The 22,258-nt window shown below is 36.6% G+C and overlaps 1 protein-coding gene across 1 annotated transcript in view; it reads left to right on the top strand.

The window, feature by feature from the left end:
• The first annotated feature begins 277 nt into the window (after positions 1-277).
• Positions 278-22,258, top strand: part of FAM174A (family with sequence similarity 174 member A) — a 45,086-nt gene continuing 23,105 nt past the window's right edge. The window contains exon 1 of the mRNA XM_010352961.1: positions 278-936. Within this exon, the coding sequence (XP_010351263.1) occupies positions 503-936 (434 nt within the window). The 5' untranslated portion in view covers positions 278-502. The remainder of the gene's footprint in view (positions 937-22,258) is intronic.

Below are 22,258 nucleotides of genomic sequence, written 5' to 3'. Positions count from 1 at the left end.
TCTGGCTTACAGATTAAATGTGTTATTGCAGTTTGACACGAATGAATTCAGATTATGAGTTTCCAATCTCTCTGGGTTCCTGCATGAGAGAGTTGCTGTACATGTTACACAATCTCTTTTTGTCTACTTACTTTCTTAATACGCATCCTTGACCGCTCCTCACTAACAGTGAAAAGAGCAAAGCTTCCAGGACGCTCACGTCCTCGTTCTTCACACAAGTGCGCTTGCGCACTGGGCGCTGGGGCTCTGACGTCACCAAGTGCACCCTGCCCCTACCAGTTAGCAACCGAAGGCGTCCTTAGCAGCAGTGGCCGCTGAGATGTACGAACTTCCGGTTCTCCAGGCAGCTGCCACTGCTATAGCCTCTGCCACCTGCCACGACCGGGCCTCTCCCTGGCTTTTGGTCACGTCTGCTTCATTCTCCACCGCGCCCATGGTCCTTCTTGGAGCCAGGGTGGCGGACCCGGCGGCTCCCGGGTGGTGAGAGCGCGGTCCGGGAACGATGAAGGCCTCGCAGTGCTGCTGCTGTCTCAGCCACCTCTTGGCTTCCGTCCTCCTCCTACTGCTGCTGCCTGAGCTAAGCGGGCCCCTGGCAGTCCTGCTGCAGGCAGCCGAGGCCGCGCCAGGTCCTGGGCCTCCTGACCCTAGACCACGGACATTGCCGCCTCTGCCACCGGGCCCTACCGCTGCCCAGCAGCCGGGCCGTGGTCTGGCTGAAGCTGCGGGGCCGCGGGGCTCCGAGGGAGGCAATGGCAGCAGCCCTGTGGCCGGGCTTGAGGCGGACGATCACGGAGGGAAGGCCCGGGAAGGCTCAGTGGGTGGCGGCCTTGCTGTGAACCCCAACCCTGGCGACAAGCCCATGACCCAGCGGGCCCTGACCGTGTTGATGGTGGTGAGCGGCGCGGTGCTGGTGTACTTCGTGGTCAGGACGGTCAGGTGAGGCAAAGCCTCGGTGGGGCACCCCCGTGGACCTGAGATACGCAGGCCAGTGATCTCCAGCAAGGCTGACTTCTGTGACCCCTTCCCCCTTCCCCAGCATCAGGGACTCGTGCCTAAGAATATGACATTGACTTTCTTAAAAGCCTGTTACCTTTGGAGCAATTTAAACCTATAACTAATTGCTGCCTTTTGTTTATAAATTAGTGCCTTACCTCCAAATCTCTTCATCTGACCTACGACCCACGTCAGCCTCAAAGGACACCCTTTCTCTGAAGTGAAGATAATCTTTATTCCCTAGAATTTTGACTACTCTGTCTTGTAATATTTCTATTTTTCTAGTCTACATTTTTGTATACCAACTGGTCAAAATTGTGCCAATCAGAATGCAAACTCTTGAAAGACATGATATCTATTTAGTAGGTTTGTGAGTCTTACAAATTATTTGTACAGTGCTGCCACTTAATAGGAAATCAATATATATTTGAGTGGATTAATAGTAATATGGGGGTGCCTTATGGATATTTTATTTTTATAAAATTCAGGAGAAGAAAAGTTCTTTCTTACTATCAGTGTTTCCTAGTATTGGCCTTTAATCTGCCACCTAAGTAATTCACTTATACCTAATTAGTTGAGAATCACCTTCCTGAAGATTTGACATGCAGAGCCAAGACCTCATCATTAGAAGCCAGCAAAGACACAAGGTGAGGGAAAGCTGTCTAGCAGTTTCCTTCATTATAAAATAAGTGTAGAGGGTAGGTTTGCAGATTGTATTTATTGATTTCAAAATTACTTCACGTTTTTCCCATAATTACCCTCTGTATTGTAATTTAACATATTTCTTTAAACTGATTATTTAAAGTGAAACTTTCCTTTTAAAGAAGTCGTTATTATCATGAGTGGAAAACCAACATCACCATCACTTGACTGGTTAAAAAATAGTGTAAGCCAGTAGTTCTTGACATGTGGGCCAGGCAACCACACAGTTGGGAGTTTCACTAGACCTCTTCAGGGGACCTACAGTATTAAAACTGTTTTCAAAATAATACATTCTGTTACAGGCTTATAGGGTACAAATAGTTCATTGATATTGTTTCAGATTCCACATTGCAACTAATCTTTAAGAAACTGCTTGTCAAGTTTTGGTGTAGTAGTATCATAAAGGAATAACCGCTCAAATATAAAAGGGCTATTGCAATGTTTCTTTCCATTCCAAATGTATATCTGTGTGAAGATGGAATTACTTTATATGCTTCAACCAAACAACACATTGCAAAGGATTTAATGCAGAAGTAAATATAAAAATCTATCTGTTTCCTATTTTTTATTTCTATTTTTTATCTACTCCTATCACTTTAAGCCAGATATTAAAGGGAATTGGAAATAAAAATCTAAATGTCATTCTTTTTACGTTTTTTTTCTTTTTTGAAAAATAGTTGTTTTTCATAAAGGTTATGTTAACCTGTAATGTGTTTACTATTATTTTAAATCAGTTGATATGTATAGGTTTTCTCAGGTTTAATTAATATGTTAAAAGTTGACATGTGTAATTCACATAAATATAAGTTCTTTTGGGTTCCTGAACAATTTTAAGAATGTAAGGAAATCCAAAACCACGGGTGAAAGCAATATTATTTGAGCTAGATATTGTTGGTTCACAAAGGCCAGCAAATCTGCACTCTAAGTGTTAAAAGCATATTGCCACCAAATTGAAACTTTCTTCTTAATATAAAGAAAGTTTAAAGAATATTGAAACAAATTATTTCCCTCACTATATAACTGTTATTTACTGCTGTCTGTATATATTTTCTATAAAAATGCATGGCCCCTTGAGTGTTGTATCTCTTAAAATGTAAATTATAGGTATAATGATAATTTGGGGGGAATATTCCTTGCTTTTTTTTTTTCCTTTTGCTTCCACCTTTTTAATAATTTTAAATACACATATTTATTACCTTGATTTTCTGTCATTATTGTTGTAAAACTTGGACAGATACAATCTTTCCAATCTGATCCTATTGCATGACTTGATAACATGATGTGTGTTAACAGCCAAATTCTGAACTATGGCTAATAAAAACTGCATTCTTTAACCAGCATCTAACACATTCATGCAGTCCAAGTCCTACATTTACTTGGCTGCCTGGCATCCAAAGCTTGAATGATGCTAACAGTGTCTGGGCAGTGTTCAGAACTCACACTTTTTGCTTCCAGATTGTAGTTTTCTTCATTATCTTGGTGAACGCTCATTTTGGCTCCCATTTTCAAACTATGTGTGACAGTGCACTGAAATTAGTTATTTGTGCCAAGCAAGAAGAATGGGCCAAAATCATTATTTTCTTAACTGATTTGAGGTGATGCAGAAAAATATTTTACTTGTAAAATTTTATTACATCGAACCACATGAGACTTTCAAATAGTTTTGTTAATCTAATTCATTTATAGTGAATACACAGGTAATAATAACTTCCTTTTTGAGTCTGGAAACATTCCAAAGAACAGTCATATTCTCACTGTAGAAATACAAAACATATGTATATTTATATTCAAGGAACACAGTAGGGACAAAGTAGATTTCCTAAAATGAACACTTAATCTCTATGAGAAGAGACTTCTCTGTCTTATTCTCCCCTTTATCCTCAGTGCTGAACATCATGTGCAGTATATGATGGGCACTGAATAAGCAGTTGCCTAATGGATGAGCACTCTTCATGTATTATATTGCTGAACAGGTCCGTGGTAAGGATTTGGAAATTTAAGGATAATTGCTATTTACTGACAGAATAAAGAAATGTGAAGATTTCAATTAATACTTTTATTTTCCTCCTCTCAGTAGGACATTCACAGTAAAATATATAAGTCCGGGGAGCGAGGATGGGGGGAAATCACTCTAGATGGCTGTTAGTTTGGGCACATATGGTAATTATATAAAGCAATTTTTGTCATAACTGAATAATGATTCTTACCTTAAAAGCAGGGAATTTCTCCTTTTTCATGCAGGGAATTATTTCCTTTTTCATGCCATGTCATTGCTGGTTTTTCATTTTTTATTCAATTTGGTATATTGGAAGGAAATCAATGCTTAGAGTTTAACCCTCTACTTAAAAAAAAAAAAAAAAAAAAAAAAACCCTATGCTCTTTAGCAAGTCTCTTCCAATTTCAAGAAAATATGGTGCTCATGCTCATATGGTGGAGATGAGCCTGAAATTTATTATGTTAGCTTTTTTGTAAGCAGTCAGTATTTATTCAACTGACCAGTACTGTGCACTGGGGATACAGTTTGGAGCAAAACAAACAGTTCTGCATCTATAACACTTACATACTAGAGGAGCAGAGGGGCATTAACCAAATAATCACATAGATAAGTACATAAAGGATGCTATGAAAGGGCATTAAAATGAACATCCTATTAACACATAGTATATAAGAAATACAGAATATTAATTTAATTTGAATGCTTACCTAGCCCTATATGCTAAGACACTACATTAGGTTTTTTTGAAGAACCATACTTTGTAACTGAAAGATCATTTTTGAGCTTTTACTTATCATCCTAATAGCTGATAGTTAATAATTGATAATTTATGTGTCAGATATAATGCTGCATACTTTATGTGCAGTTTGAAATTCTTGCAAAAACCTTCAAAGTAGGTACTATCATTCTTACTGAGGAAATTTAGGCTGAGCAAGGTTAAATAACTTGCCCAAGGGTGCACTGGTAGGACCTGCCCAAACCCAGCTCTGCTGGAACTTACCTAACATGTTCAACCATCATGCTGCTTCCTGTGATCATTTAAAGTAACCAGTTTAAAGTGATATTGCACATAAAGATGGCTAGCTTATTTATGGAGAAAAATAAAGTCAATAGTGTATGCCCGGTGCCTTTCTGTTTAAAACATATGATTTTGTTGGATGTTAAATCTCCAAATTTTACCTTTTTGAGAAGTGAGTTAACATTGATCATCATGTTCGTGCCAAGGTGAAATAATGTTGTTTCCTACCTCAACTCCCTACATTCCTTCCCTCATCCAAAGATTTTCCTGATTTGCTAGACATAGTCAGAGAATGGTAATATTTTAAAGAAACATCTGTTAATATGGTCACACATATTTCCACCTTAGTGGAGCAAGTCACTAATGATTTATATATATGAGTTTAATCACCATTTCTCTTTTGTCTGGTTACTTAAGAATATGAGTTAAGTTTTCTTTTTCTCCTAGAAGTCCTGTGGTTCCAGCCCTATTTACAAAATTATAAAACATCCATAGAAATCACTTAATTTAAGCAAAACCAGGAGTACTTTTGACTATTTAACCATTTATGTATTTAGTGACTGTCACTAATTCAGTAAATATTATTTACCACCTATTCCATGCCATTACTAAGTTCTGTGATGAGGATTAGTAGTGCACAAGGAAAGCCCCTGCCTTCATGGAACTTCCATTATAATTGTTTATATCTCCTTGGAAAGTGGAGTTTTCCTAACATGTGTAAATTGTACTGGTTTGCCATTATTGCTTTAGCTAGGCAGTGTATGTCAAATGTTTTATATATAAAGAAACCCAGAAACTTGGAAATGTATTTAACAAGCACAAGTTCTCAAGTAATGATTTTTTTTTTTTTTTTTTTTTTTTGCAAAGATGAAACTTCCCTTCACAAAATGTTTGCTCATGCACCTAAAATATTTTGAAGTGTTAAGTTAGTTTGCTATGTGGTCAGGTGCCAAAATACCAAGATGATGATATAACTGATATGTCAGCAGTCAGTGTGAAATGATTGAATGCTCTGTTTTTAAGTTATATTTGTTATATGTGCAGTTCTGGGAGGTAAAAGTGGAGAAATACTAATTTGTTAGGGGTGTTGAGGCCAGAGTAATGCTTGCTCATGTAATACCACACATAGACATTGATATCTATACTGGATAAATGTATGAGACTACTTGCCCTGATACTATCCACCATAGACCTTGCCTAGTGATCTCAAGAGCTGAGGAGATCTTTGTCTCACCACATCAATAGCCATTTGCTTTATGACACCCTGGCTCAGGAGATTTGTAGGACAATGCTGAATGTGGACTATGTAAAGAAGTAGTTTGACAAGTTATCATATGGGCCACCTTTAAACCCACACAAATCTGTTTCTGATAAATTTGAATAACTGTTACATCTCTCAAACCGTTCTGAATATTAGGACTTCAAAGATAATAAAGACATCATATTTGTGTTCAAGGACCTTATCTAGTGAAGGAGTACCACTGCTTTTTGTGGTAATAAACTAAACTTTTGTGAATATGGCAGCAAGAGATCAAGCTATTTGGAGAAGGCTACTCTTGAATATCATTCCTATTAGACAAGGTCATCTGAAAAGTCACTTAATAGCATAACAAAAACTATTATATTTGTATAGAAGACTGAAATATTATCTCTAATCAACATAAATCTTTTACAAACTTGCCCTGTAACAATCTATTTTCACTTGACCTTTTCTCCTTGGATATATTTCATTTCACTCTTAACTGTGCAGGCAGGGAGAAGTATTGGATGAGAGCTATAGAAAGGGGTCCATTTAAGAATGGACTATCCAGTCTTGTTTAAATGCCATGAGTGGGGAAAGAGCCAGTACAGAAGGAAATATTGAAGATACGGGAAAGGAAGATACCTAAGAAGACATGAAGGAGGGAATCTAAATAAAGCTCTTATCATAGGACAAGAGAGAGATTTTCCACTGAAGTGTTCCCATTTCCATTCCTTTCATTCTTTTATGCTTTTTGTGGTCTGGCTTCTAATTCTACCACTCTATAATTAATCATGCAGAAGATGATTACTAAGCACATTATCTCAGTTTCATGGATATTTCCCCCTCTTTTCTGTAGTACTCAGTGCACTGGTTCTTACTTTGACTTCTGAGACATCTCTTCTGGTTTTCTTCTTACCTCCTTGAGTATTTCATGCCCAGCTTCTTCATGAATTTCTTATTCCATGAACTCTTCTTCCTAATTAGCACTCTTCTACAAGCTAATGTCTGGAGAGCAGGGCCTCTATTTTATTCATCTTTGGTCCCTAAAGGCCTAGTCTGATTCCTAGAATACAATGAGATGCATTGAATTTTTGTGGAAGAGAATGACTTTCACCTCCCAACTGATAGTGTTTTCTGGGCCCTTTAACTCTTTCTGCTTTCACTGTCCATGTTCCCTGGGTGATCGATCCAAAGTTCATTTCCTTAATGGCCACCTCTAAGCTGTTAATTACTTTCTGAGTTACAGGCATGTATAGCTAGCCAACTTCTTACTGGATAGATAATTCAGACTTGTTTTCAAATTTAAGCTTGAAACAATCATTTTTATCCCTGGACAAATCTTGCTGCACTCTCTTTATAGGGTGATAACACCATCATCTACACAATTTATCAAACTAGAAACCTGAGCCATCCCATGTCTCTCTTTTGCTTACGATTCACATACAGTCATCCAATTTCAATTGCTAAATATTTCTTGACTACATTACTGCTTTGTGAGCTCAACTGACCTTACATTAGTTTAGGTTCACATCACTAGATTATTGTGCTGTTGTTTCTAACTTTTCTCCACTTCACCTGTCTCTCTTACAATTTACCTTCCACACTGAACAGATGGTTTTCCCTCTGAGATGTAAATCTGTCATACTATGTGTGTGCTTATAGTCCTTTATGTCCACACTGTCCAATATGGTAGCCACTAGGTATAGGTGGCTATTTAAAAACTTATGTTACCTGGGCACAGTGGCTTACATTTGTAATCCCAGCACTTTGGGAGGCCAAGGTGGGCGGATCTCTTGAGTCCAGGAGTTTGAGACCAGCTTGGGCAACATAGTGAGACCCTGCCTATACTATGTGTGTGTGTGTGTATGTATATATAAAATACATTCACATATATGTATGGAGGTATATGTGTATGTGTATATATAGTGTGTGTGTAATATATATGTGTATACACATACTGGGTATGGTAGTACAGGCCTGTAAGTTCCAGATGTTTGGGAGGCTGAAGTGGGAGGATCATTCAAGCCTAGGGTATCAAGACTGCAGTGTGTCATGATCACACTACTGCACCCCACCCTTCGTGACAGAGCAAAACCTTGTCTCAAACAAACAAACAAACAAAAGTTAATGAAAAATAAAATGTAAAATTCCAGTCCATTAGATACACTAGCTGCATTTTATTTATTTATTTATTTAGAGACAAGATATGGCTCAGCTCACTGCAACCTCTGCTCCCAAGCTCAAGCCATCCTCCCACCTCAACCTTCCAAGTAGGTGGGACTACAGGCACATGCCAACACACCCAGCTAATTATTGTATTTTTTATAGAGATTTGATTTTGCCGTGTTGCCCAAGCTGGTCTTGAACTCTTGAGCTCAAGTGATCTGCCTGCCTTGGCCTCCCAAAGTGCTGGGATTACAGGTGTGAGCCACTTCGCCAGCCGACTAGCCACATTTTAAGGACTAAATAATCGCATGTTGTTAGTGGCAACTGTATCAGACAGAAAAATGCAGAATATGTCCATCATTGCAGAAAGTTCTATTGGATAGCACAATTCTATGGCATTTCATGGGATAAATGTTCATACTCTTTAATTTAGTATTTAATTAGCTCCTTAATCAGATTCTTTTTTTTTTTTTTTTTTTCTTTTTGACATGGAGTCTCCCTCTGTCGCCCAGGCTGGAGTAGAGTGGTGCAATCTGAGCTCACTGCAACCTCCACCTCATGGGTTCAAACGATTCTTCTGCCTCAGCCTCCCCGAGTAGCTGGGACTACTGACCATCATTTTTTATTTTATCTTGTCTTCCAATCTCCAGCAAACTATATTTTTATGGAAGTACATTTTTCAAGGAGTGGAATTCTCTGCATTCTTTCTTTCTTCTCTTGTTTAACTCCTGGTTGTCTCTGAAGATGAAATGGAACATGTACTCTACTGGGAAGTCTCTGTGATTCCAGACCATTTTGAGAACACCTGTATTATGACATTATTTCCAGTGGACTATAATAGTTGGTTCTGTTTCTATCTTCTTTTCTACACTGTTTGCTCTTTATGCCCTTATTTAGAAAATAGTAAATTTTCACGTGTTTTGTGAATTAATATCAAAAAGAAATAAGAAATAATATATCAGCTTGATATGGTGGCTTATACCTGTAATCCCAGCATTTTGGGATTCTAAGCCAGGAGAACTGCTTGAATCCAGGGTTTGAGACCAACCTGGGCAATATAGTGAGACTTCATCTCTACTAACAAGAAAAAAAGAAAAAATTAGCTAGTTATGGTGACCTGTGGCCCCAGCTACTCAAGAAACTGAAGTGAATCACTGGAGTCCAGGAAGTCAAGCTCATACCCCTGCATTCGTACCCCTGCATCCCAGAAACAGATGAGATCCGAGAGACAGAGAGAGAGAGAGATTGAGAGAGAGAGAGAGAGAGAGAGAGAGAGAGAGAGAGAGAGATTGAGAGAGAGAGAGAGAGAGAGAGAGAGAGAAGAGGAGGGGAGGGGAGGGCAAAGGAAGGGGAGGAGGAGGAGGAAAAAAGGAGAGAGAAAGAAAGAGAAAGGAAAACAATAGAAAAGAAATACTGTATGTGAAATCAAAACATGTAAATGCAGATTAGAAATGTGAGGTAGCTATGTGAGAGAGGTGTTAACATCAATCCTGCAATAATGTAGTCATTTTAATTCATTTCAATTCCATACTGGAACCTCATGATATATGGTTGTGCAGAGAAGTCAATTTTTTTAACAGGTGTATATTATTTGCATGTATTTACCCAAGATAATGTGTAGATTATTCACCAATGTATATCTAACATGACTGCAGTCCTAGAGGTATTAGAGTAAACCAGAAAATGCGTTCCTCTGTAATTGATAGAGGTTGAATGTGGGACACAATGGAGAAACTAGATTGAGATGCTTCTGGTGAGTTATTGTAAAGTTTTTCTGAAAACAAAATCAATAGCATTTGAACATTACTATCAACTGGTAGCAATGCTCAGGTGGTATCTACCAATACACTCTACCAGTGTTCCTGGACCCATTGCTACAGCAAGCATCTGTTCTAACTAGATGGTCCTTATGCCCTGCCAGTTGTTAAATAGCTAAATATCTTGAGTGTCACCTCTACTCCTACTCTTCAAAGTTCTTGAGTTCTTTTGTCATGATCTCCAGTGCCCATTGTGGTATTTCTCTTTATATTATTGCATTTGATTTTAATTTTATCTTTGGTGAAGACTACATTTAAAAAATTACTTAGGTTTGATCTTTTCTAAAATATGATAAATATGATAAATTTTGAAATTGGGTTGAAAGATATGTTGGTAATTTGCATTGTTAGTATGGTATAAAACATATCTACAGAAATACTTAAATCATAAATTGAGAATCTTATAGTAATTGAAATCACTTTCTTAAGAAATCAGGTTTTCCTTGGCATTTTTGGAGAGATTTTTATTACTATATTCTTTAATAATCCTTTTATTTTCTGGAAGAAGAAGTTGGTATAGAGTTGAAAATTGGTAGAAAAACATGAAGATGTTGACTGTTGTAAGATTTTGATTGGCATGTAATGTCAATTCTTTCTGTATAGCCAAACTGTATTATGCTTTTGTAATGTAAAAGTGATAATATATACTATGATTTGACTTTAGTTATACTGTAATTTTATGCATTCACCAGTCATCTCAATAGTAAAGCAAAACATCCAAAAGATAAACTGTCTCTGCGTTTCTGTGCTAATTAATTTACATACATATGAGCATATGTGTAATTTTCCATGCATGCCTTTATTCCTGTAGTTAATATAATAGTTTTAGTTTTAACTTTTTAATTACTGAAATCCATAGAACAAAATTCACATTATTAATATATGTTACATGTTAATAAAATGTATGACATAATTTTAACCTTGTATTATCACTTACAATTCTTGTTTAAAGGAACTATTATTTTTCCTGTCATTATGTATACTGTAGATACCTTGATTTTATATAGATGTTTACAAAAAACCTTATAAAATTATTTGGTAAATGTTATCTTATTTCAGCCTCTACTCTGAGGTGAATAGATAATTTTTCAAATTAGGAAACTGATATGAGAAGCTATGTATTTTAATCAGTATAGTACAAGCTACAGTTGAACGAACAACTTCAATCTAAATGCCATAATACAATGAAATTCTATTTCTTCTTTAAGAAAATTCAGCCGCAGATTTGGGCTATCCTCCAAGACAGTTGTCCTCCATGTGTTAACAGCAATTTAGCTGGCTTTAATGTTTGGTCTTGCCATGCCAACATATGTCCTTCACAGTTGTCAGAGCTTGGTGAAAGACACCAGAGAATGCACAGGAGCTTTCAAACGCCTTAACCTAGAAATGGCACAGTTACATCTGTTCATGTTTTATTGACCAGTCCTAGTCATGAGGCTACTATGGGAAGTGAGTAGGTACTATGTGTAGGGGGCAGGGGAATGGAGGTCAATATTTGATGAACACTAGTAATATCTGCCATATGAAGTGATAGACCAAAGGTCATATTGCTGGAAGAGTGCCCAAGCTCCTGCAGAACTCAGAGTTTGAACTCTACTTTTGCCATTTCTTCTATATTATTCAGTGAGTTCTTGAAGTAATTGATTGATTATATGTTTACTCTTTCATTGGTATGAATTTAAATCTTAAAAAATAGTAAAACAAATTTCTATTGAGCCTGGAAATAATACACAGTTAATACTTTTTGCCATTAGCTTGGTCTGCACTATCTCCCTTTGCTATCTTATTAGTTATATGCACTATACCAGATACACATTGATACCCATTGCAAAACTATCCCAATTCTTCAAAAAGTGATGCTGCCATAAACAATCAACGAAATGCATCTACTCTTTTTTTTTTTTTTTTTTTGAGATGGAGTCTCGCTCTGTCGCCCAGGCTGGAGTGCAGTGGCCAGATCTCAGCTCACTGCAAGCTCCACCTCCCGGGTTTACGCCATTCTCCTGCCTCAGCCTCCCGAGTAGCTGGGACTACAGGCGCCCGCCACCTCACCCGGCTAGTTTTTTGTATTTTTTTAGTAGAGACGGGGTTTCACCGTGTTAGCCAGGATGGTCTCGATCTCCTGACCTCGTGATCCGCCCGTCTCGGCCTCCCAAAGTGCTGGGATTACAGGCTTGAGCCACCGCGCCCGGCCTACTCTTTAATTACTTGTTTTTATTTTCTTCTCGCTGTCCACTGCTTACTGTGTAGATGTTTTTCTATCCCATGGCTTCTGGCTTCTCTGAGTTTTTGCTTTCTTGTGATCTACTATGACTTGTCATACTCTTTATTCTACATAATGTCATTTTGACTCCTTTAGTCTTTATCACCCATTACAACTGACTTATGTTCATGTGTGCATATATATGTGCATATTTTCTTCCATATTGACTTCCCAAAGTTGATATTCTGATTGGTTTATCTTATCTTTATGAGCTAGGCCACATCATCCATCACAATCTACCATAGGGATTGACAGTCCTAGTTTAGAAAGGTGCTTATCCCAGGCTTGTATTAGTTATCATTGGAAATGAGTGATTTGTCATGGTAGAAAATATGATTAACCATTTCTTCCCATTCATTAAAAAAGTATGAGTGGAGCAGTTTTTCTGAGGTCTAGGGACAGTGGACATGACAGATTCCATGATACCATGTCTTGTGCATTGTTTTAATAATGTAGATTTCCATATTGTTTTAATGGTGGGATCCTAATATATAAACTAACTAAAAGCAATAATGCACTGATTGGCCACACGTCCACAGAAACCTAGGACACTGAAGAGCCCAGTTTGAAAACAGTCGTGTTCTTCAAATTGGGCTGCCAAATCTCTGAGAAAATGTGATGGAATGATGTGATCTACAAGGAGATGGGAAAAGTGTACTAAGCTGAGAAAACAAGTATAAAATGAAGCTGTGAAAAGTTAGTGAGCTTTTTGGTGGCAATGTTATTTAAGATTGAAAATTTCTGATAAAATATTTGATTGGTTTATTCAAAGTGGAGGGATTGCTGATAGAACCTGCCTGAAAGATTCTTAAAGAGTATCACAAGGAAACATACATCCAGATGATATACAATAGCAATGTGGCTCAGATAAACTAATATGTTAAGTGTCCTTATCAGTTAGGAGGTTTTTAGCTATAAATAATAAAATATCCAATTAAAAGTGAGTTTAACACAAGGAAATATTTTGTCGTTGTCATTTACTTATCATGTATATGAATAGGCCCAGGTTTGGTTCAGTGGCTTTGGGAGATTACAAGAATTCCGTACTTTTCCACACTTGCCTTTCTGTAGGATGCCTACCTCTCCTCTAAATATTATGTTCTCACTCAATAGTATCTTAAGTAAGAAGGGAGGCCTTCTCTATCCTTTTGTTTTGTTTTTTAATCAGGGAGAAAAATCTTTCCTGGAAACCCCACTACCAGAGACACGAACTGCTTCATCTGCTTACTCCTAGACAATGACTGGCAAAAGGAAAATTATATTTTCATGATTGGTTTGAATGAATTATTATGGCCATTATGTACTCCTTAGGGCTGGGATCTCTAAACAAAATCATGGTTCTGTTAAGCCAGAAGAAGTTGCCTCTAAACAAAGCAGATTCTATTACAGTGATCAAAATTAAGAGAGAGACTCATCAGAACAACAACTAATCAAAACAACATAATTATACTTGTTAATGCAAGTAGCTGCCAGGTTATTATTATTATTTTTACTACATAAGGATGAATTAGAAAATATAGTTCAACTAAAACAATTATCTAGTCTGGTATAATGTGAGATAGTTGTTTTGAAGTTTAGCAGACTGTTTTCACCTAATTTTTTGACCTTCATTAAAATTACTTAGATTCATTAGGAATACATTTTGTCTCAATATTTTAAAATGCAGACTCAGTAGTCAAATTACTCGTGTATGAATCTTAGCTCTACCATTCACTGTCCCACATTTAATTTTCTCTAATTTCTGCCTTTCTGTGGAGGAAATGAAGGCACTTAACCTATAGGATTGTTATGAGGATCAGGTAATATTTATGAGCTGTTTAGCTTAATGCCTGGTGTATGTGCTTGCACAGAAAACATCAGCTCTTCTTAATTGCATGTTTTTGCATCTGGAATTCCAATTACAATTTATCTGGGAATTTTTACTATAATGTTTTTAATACCTCTGTCTCATAAACTATTAATATTATCACTGTTTTCATTTTTGTACTTTAATTTTCTCGCTTATGAAATGGAAGCTTTAAATATATAGATATACAAATATTGTTATATATTATAAATATTTGTATATTTGTATTATGTATAACTTAAATCTCTGTGTGTATATATATATATATATATATATGTGTGTGTGTGTGTGTATGTATCTATGTATATATATCTGTGGTACCTGACTGCTAAAGCTATAATCAGCAAGATGGTAGAACTGACAGGGCTGTAGATAGAGTCAGTGTAAGGGAAATGAAAGGTTGGTAATAGAGCCAGTGAGGGGCTACAAAGGATGAATCTTGGGGGGTACTGAACTGTAGATAGGACTTTAAGGTTGATTGGGAAATAAATTCATGGTAATTTTTTAGAAATGGAGGTCAGAAGAATTATCAAGTCTCACATCCTGAGCCTTAGGGCCTAAAAGGGAAGACAAAGTAATTCATGTCAAGACAAAGAGGAGATATGACAAGGAAACTAGGTGTTACATACTTTCATATGGAATACTTCAAAGCCAAACTATATAACACTGATTTAGGATTTACTTTACCTGGGGGTGTCTGCTAACATGCCCTCAACAGGAGACAAACCTAAGCACAGGAACTGATTGTATGTACTGAATTACAAGGAGTTGGGAGAGAAAAGGTATCTATCAAGGAAAAGAAGGTTGCAGTGTCCTGAACATACATGAACATGCTTTTGATTTTTTTGTTGTTGTTGTTGACCTTTGGGTGTTAGCAGTAAACACTTTATTAGAATTCAGCAGTAGCAGGATACCTCGTTGGAGGAACTTTCTAGTTAATGATACACGTGGTCAAGATTGTGGTAGGGACAGAGCTTGATACCTATCAGGCTAATGGAGAGGGCTTTTAAATAATATGAAAAAATGCTAAAGGAATTCAAAAGTATAATCTGCAAACTTCAACATGGAGTCACATACATTTTAATAGCTCCTAAGAGTTTATGTCAAGGTCACTAATTATAATGATCCTGAGAGGTTAAAAAGAGACTTTTAAAAAATTTCATTTTCTTCTGTATAGGATGACAGGAATATCTTTAGCATTGAATATGGTTCCATATAGAATGCTGAGAAATTAAAAGTAGTACAAAAAGCCAGTTTGGCTTTTGAAAGGATAAACTTGAGTTATTTGTAGTACATATGAAGGAAAACTGTGGTTTTAGAATATGGTAAATTTACATACCAAAAGGACAAAAATAAAACTCCTCAGCATAGGATACAAGCTAAATATTAGGGATTCTAGTTGGATTAGAGTATGACAGTTGCCTGGACCATACCTAAAACATCCTAAATGAAATCTTAGAGCTCCTGATGTGAGTACATGTTTAATGTTTTTAAATATCCTAATACTTTTTTTTTTTTTTTTTTTTTTTTTTGGTCCTGAGTCAGAAAGCTGTTACCTCCAGAGGTTCATATTATGATTTTAAATTTGGCTAGCTCCCTTAGATTTTGTTGTGGTATGTATCTGGAAATGATGTTTTTTCAGGCTTGTTTTATTCCAAGGGTGATAATTTATATATAAAATTTTAGATATCTTTCTTATACAGAGAAAATGGAAGAAATATGGTGCATCTATATATTTTAGTCAATTAATTTATTTAGCAATACTTATCAGGCATCAACTTTATGGCAGAAGTTGTGTGCTGTTTACTGTGGTGAATAAGAACAGATACAGCTCCTGCTCTCACAAAATCAAATGTCTGGTAGGGATGACAAATAGTTACTTAAATAAGTATGCAAGTAAACTGTTCATAAGCACTTTAAAGGACATGTATATAGTTTCAGTGGAAGCCAATAGTAGACATCTGTGACCTAGTTAGGTAGAACAGAAAAGGATTTCCTGAGGAAGTTATATTTAAGCTGACAGCTGAAAGATGAGCAGGCATTCACACAACAGTATTGTGGTGGGTGGGAGAAGAGTGTGAGGCCAATGGCAGAGAAAGCACGGCCATCATGAGGGACTGAGAGAAGGCTATGTGGCTGGAGTTCAGAACCTGGAGTGGGATGTGGAGCAAAGAATAAGATGAGGCTAAAGATGAAAACATGGTCCATCCTGTGCTCATCTTTATAGGCTATATATTATAGACTCATTACTTAATGTTGAGTAATAGGAAACTATTGAAGGTTTTAGAGAATGAAGGGAAGGTTAATGGGTGACCAGAGTAGGTAGAGATAGTGAATTAGGAAGCTATTTTAATCGGCAGAGGAAGAGATGAGAGGACAGCAGTGGTATGGTGAAGCAATATAAATGAATTTAAATTATTTTTAGGAAATACAATCAATAATACCTTGTGATTGTGGCAGCCGTGGAGATACACTAATCAGACCTCCATTCAAGAGAACGCGCTACAGGAAGCAAAGTTGGTTGACATCCTCCTGCTGTCGCAGATTTGGGTCCATCACAGCATTCATGCCAGGACAATAACCCCTAAACTTGTCCCTAGCCGATGACTGAGTGGAGCAGAACCTGGCCATCCTGACTAACAAGGACCTCCACTAATGGGCAACCTTTGCTTACACTGGCCTGGTGAAGACTCTTCCAGAACTGCACTTCAAGCTACAACTCTTTCTAGCTGGTCATCCTTCCTTTCTACTCTTTCACAGGTGTCAGACCTCTATTACCCAGTGTAAGATCTCCTTATTTTCCCTTTTCTCTCTCTCTCTATCCTTCACAGGCCCTTCCCTAACAGTTCTCTTATGTTCTATATTAGTTTGTTAGAGCTATTGCAAAAAAGTACAAATGGATTATCTTAACAGAAATTTATTGTCTCACAGTTCTGGAGGCTAGAAATCCAAAATCAAGGTACTGACAGGGCTGGTTCCTTCTGTGATCTGTGAGGGAAGGATCTGTTCTAGGCCTCTCTTGATCTTTTTGATGACATTTTCATGTTCACATGGCGTTCTGCCTGTGTGCGTGTCTGTCTCCAAAATTTCCCTGTTTATAAGGACATCAGTTACTTTGGATGAGGGCCTACCTTAATGATCTCATTTTAACTTGATTACCTCTATAAAAACCCTGTTTCTAAATAAGGTCACATTTTGCAGTACCGGGGATTAGGACTTCAACATAAGAATTTTTGTAGGACACAGTTCAACCTGTAACATGCAGACACATCCCTTATTAGTATCTGATTCTTGAAGAAGTGGAACTAACAACTGATGGATTGGGTTGTGGAAATGGGGAATAAAGATGAGAATGATGTCAAATTCTTCAAAAGAATTTTGACTATGTGTCATATATTCAATAGGTTTGGACTTCCTGATGATACAATTGTGGTTCTCTAATTTTTATTCATTTATGTTTCAGGGGTAAAGAAAGTTTCACATTTATTCTTGGTCATTAGTTTACTTTTTTCTAAAAATAGTCAAGAAAAAATTTTGTTTTCGTTATAGGTTATTATTTACTGTTTCATCGTTATGTCTAACCACATAAGGGAGTGTGTATATGTGTGTGTATAGTAAATAATATATTCTTCAGGCTAGCTTTGAATGTTCTACAAAAGAAATTAAGGAATAATATTACACTACAGATGCTTAGTTAAAAAAAAAAAGAAGAAGAGAAAATATCAAATCAGGTAGATACAACAAATTACAGCAAACTTAAATCAGGTGGATATATCAAGCCACAGCAAGTTACATTGATTGGTGTTCTCCCTTTCATAGAGCAAAAATGAAATGAAATGGAATTTTATTCTGTTGTGCTTATTTTATGGGGCATCATATATTTTTACGTAAAATTTTATCAAACTTACTTTAGTGATTTAGTTTTATTTTGATACTCTAACTTATATACATGTTATTGGAAGAGAAATAGTTCTTAACCAACCTGAGTGTATTCGAACATTAAGGAATCTGCATCTATATTAAGGCAGCTATTAGAATATTAACTTGAATACCTAGAAAGCATCTGACCAGGATCATTTATCTGTGCATACCAGGTGATGAGTGAATATAATTCTATATGAGTAATCATATAGCTTTTTTCTTTTGCCTGTTCAGGCTTCCATACTTTCCTCTGTGCAAATGTGTAAAGTCTCTATTTTTATTTTTATTAGAAGCTGGCAAAATTTGTTTCTACATTTCCAAATGCATTTACTATGTCTAGTAGAAAAGTGTGCATATATTTGTCTATATCTACATGTGTGTGTATAATATATATGTAATTGTCAACACACATGTAGATGAGTTTGGGTGTCATGAGCCTAATGAAGACATTCATTTATAAGAAAAGAACCATGGCTATTAAAATTGCATAAATATTAAAGCTCTCGTTTTTGTTTTTTTGAAAAATAATGCACAATGCATATTAAAAGACAAAGTAGCCTTTTTACTTAAAATTTTGGTGTGTTTTAATGTGTATTTTATTTTATACTTAATATTTGTTAGTATTTTCAATAGTATTTGTTGAATCACCCAAGTTATTTGAAAGCTTTATAATTTTTTTCTTTTTCTTCCTTGAGATGAATCACCCCATATAGTAATAGAGTGTATGTGTTTTATTATAGTTGATGTTTTTATGTGTCCATGTAGCTGTATGACCACATAATTATCACTCCCTATATCTTTGAACAGTGCAAAGACATTTTTAGAGAAATTACATTTCTAGTTTAAATTTTATTTAATAGTATACAGCATTTTTTACTCATTCTTGGATGAGTCGGTACATATACTAAAACAGTAAATTCATTTAGATTAGAACTGCATCACCCATTTCTTTGATGCCTAACAATATTCTGTTTTTATATATGAAATAGGTTCTTGTTTCTAAAGAATTTGGATTCATTTTAAGAAGATAGTATTTACATACACATTTAAATTAAAGGATAGAATAAAGAATAAAATGTCCAAACCAATGCAGCCAAATGTTTAGGCTATACACAGATAGGGAAAATAGTATTATTAGGCAAATTAGTTTGACCGCTTATTGTAAGATTAGGAATCGTTAAAGACTTTAAATGTAGAGAAGAACATAAGATGAGCAGAATGTTAAAGTCTTTAAGCCCTACATTCATATCATTTTTTGTTTGTTTGTTTTAAGACTAGCCAACCTGTCCTGTGACTAACAATGACAGATTAACATATTAACTGTTTGATATATATGACCTGGGAGAATCTAGTTTACTTCCAAAAATAATTTCACATGACATTAACTTTATTGACTAAAAATGTCAAAATGTTTGGAACCCATATGGTTTCAAAAACTGAGCAAAAGACTGACAAAAGGAAAGAGAAATTTTAACTCTCAACATCCTTAACTTATATTTCCAACTAGTTTCACTCACTCTTATGTAATCACTTTTTAAAATCAAAGAATTGCATGCAGATATCATTAAATGATATGGTTCAAAAGCACGAATAGTCAACTAACTTTCCTCTAGTTTTCTGTCTCTCTCTCTCTCTCTCTCTCTCTTTTTTTTTTTTTTTTTTTTTTGAGACAGAGTCTTCACTCTGCCGGCCAGGCTGCAGTGTAGTGGCTTCATCTCAGCTCACTGCAGCCTTTGCCTCCCAGGTTCAAGCCATTCTCCTACTTTAGCTTCCCGAGTAGCTGGGATTACAGGTGCACCCCACCATGCTCAGCTAATTTTTATATTTTTACCAAAGACGGGATTTCACCATGCTGGTCAGGCTGGTCACAAACTCCTGACCTCTGGTAATCCGCCCACTTTGGCCTCCCAAAGTGTTGGAATTACAGATGTGAGTCACTGTGCCCAGACTGTTTTTCTATTTCTACTTTCTAAAGACAATACATTTATTATTTCTTTTCTTTGTTTGTTTGCCAATTACTTTCATAAGTCTAAATCAGAGGTTAGCAAAGTGTGGCCCACAGGCCAAATTCCTTCCGCTGATGTTTTTGTAACACCTAAGAGCTAAGAATGTTTTATCTATCTGTCTATCTATCTATCAATCATCCATTTATATATTTTTAAGGGTGGTAAACAAAACAAAAATTTAAATGAATACGTAGCAGAGTGTGTCCTACAGGGCATAAAAATACTATCTAATTTTTTACAGAGAAAGTTTAGACCTCTGGTCTACATGGTGTGTGTGGGTGTGTGGGCAAACATACACACACACACACATACTTGTTAATGTAACAACCTAAACATACTTAATTTCTCACTATGAAAGAAAGAGTACTTTGGATTTCATACTGCTTCATTTTTGCTAGTACTAATATTTACTGACCCTTTCATTAGTTACATTTGTAACTTTAAATACTATGCTAACTCTCTGTTTCCTGTGCCATCACTTTAGACGTGTATATAGATAGCTCTATAGGTAATGACTGGTGGAAATTTTCTTGGTTTGTGTTCACACTTAGTAACATTTTGTAAATTTTAACCCTGAAACCAGGCACTTTACACCCAGAAGCTAATATCATACCTGTTGCTTAGTAAGACTCAAGTATTTGTTTCAGGTAAGTTTTTTTTTTTTTTTTTTTTTTTTTTTTTTTTTTTTTTTTTTGAGACGGAGTCTTGCTCTGTCGCCCGGGCTGGAGTGCAGTGGCCGGATCTCAGCTCACTGCAAGCTCCGCCTCCCGGATTTACGCCATTCTCCTGCCTCAGCCTCCAGAGTAGCTGGGACTACAGGTGCACGCCACCTCGCCCGGCTAGTTTTTTGTATTTTTAGTAGAGACGGGGTTTCACCATGTTAGCCAGGATGGTCTCGATCTCCTGACCTCGTGATCCGCCCGTCTCGGCCTCCCAAAGTGCTGGGATTACAGGCTTGAGCCACCGCGCTCGGCCGTCATGTTGCTCTTTACAGTTAATGTTATAGCCCAAGTATTTCTTATCCCACTTATGTCAAACAGAGTAAATCAGAGTTTATGTAAACTGATTTTGTGATAACTGACTGAAATATTTTCTATTTTGTTTTCAAACTCCAATGGACACTCTTGTGAAACACATTTTGCTGTGTGTGGAGTTGCAGTTGTTGCTTTGGAGATGACTTAGCCATTCCTTACAGGGTCATAGTTTTGGTCGCCAAGGTAGAAGTCACTCAGACCCTCAGCAATTAATTGAGGAACATCTTAATTGATACATCACTATGCTAGAAAGTGGTTATATAGTGGTGAATAAAACAGTCTTGGTTGCTGCCCTCAAAGAACTTACTGGGAGAGACCGATGAATGAACACCACATAAACATACATCAGCACATAGGAATGCAAATTAAGGTAAATGATTTGAAGGAAAAGAACAAGTTGTTTGAGACACAAACTGGAAGTAGGACTCTAAATCTTGAGATTTCATACATACAGCTAATAATAATGAATGTTAAGCACCCTTGAATCTTTTCAATTTCACTAAGCCAGTGGTTCCCAAACTTGAGTATGCATCAAAAGCCTAAGAAACGTTTGTTAAAACACAGGTTTCTGGGCCCCATCTTCAAAGTTTGTCATTCACTAGGTCTGGGCTAGCCGTGAAGATCTGCATTTCTTGTAAGTTCCTGGGTGACTGTGATTCTGCTGATCCAGAGAACCACATTGCAAGAACCACTGATCTCAGATAATGGTTTATATCACATTGGAATCACATGTAGAACCTCAACAAAATATTGATATTTAGTTCTTTTTTGCTGTACATTTTGATTCAGTTAGGGCCTAAACATGGGACTTTAAAAAACACTCCTAGGTAATTCTGGTACGCAGCTAGAGTTGTGGGGTATCAGTTTAGTCTGTGAACATGCATATACATACAGTTTCTTAGAGGGACATCTAAACAGTGGTAAGAAAGCATGGAGAACATGGGGAAAAGGCTGGAGCAGGAGATTTCATTAAAGAAGTACCTGACCTAAGCCTTTAAAAGTTAAGACTTAAAGTACAGTACCTTACTAAGGCTTAAAAGTTATTTGTCGACACCATCAGTTGACACAGGGAGAAGAGAGTATGTCAGAAGAAACAGGCGATGGCACATAAACATGTAGGAGTAGGTTTTGTTTCATGACGTTTAATCCTAGGTGGTAAATTTGTTGCATATCTGAAATGTAACCCTTCTGATATTGAGTGCTTTCTATGTCAGAAACAGAATAATAATTTATTTTACAAATAAATATAAACT

The sequence above is a fragment of the Rhinopithecus roxellana genome, chromosome 3 (assembly GCF_007565055.1).
Source record: "Rhinopithecus roxellana isolate Shanxi Qingling chromosome 3, ASM756505v1, whole genome shotgun sequence".
In the NCBI taxonomy this organism is placed as follows: domain Eukaryota; kingdom Metazoa; phylum Chordata; class Mammalia; order Primates; family Cercopithecidae; genus Rhinopithecus; species Rhinopithecus roxellana.
The sequence above is the reverse complement of the archived record's forward strand: the minus strand, read 5'-3'. Positions and strand labels throughout refer to the sequence as shown.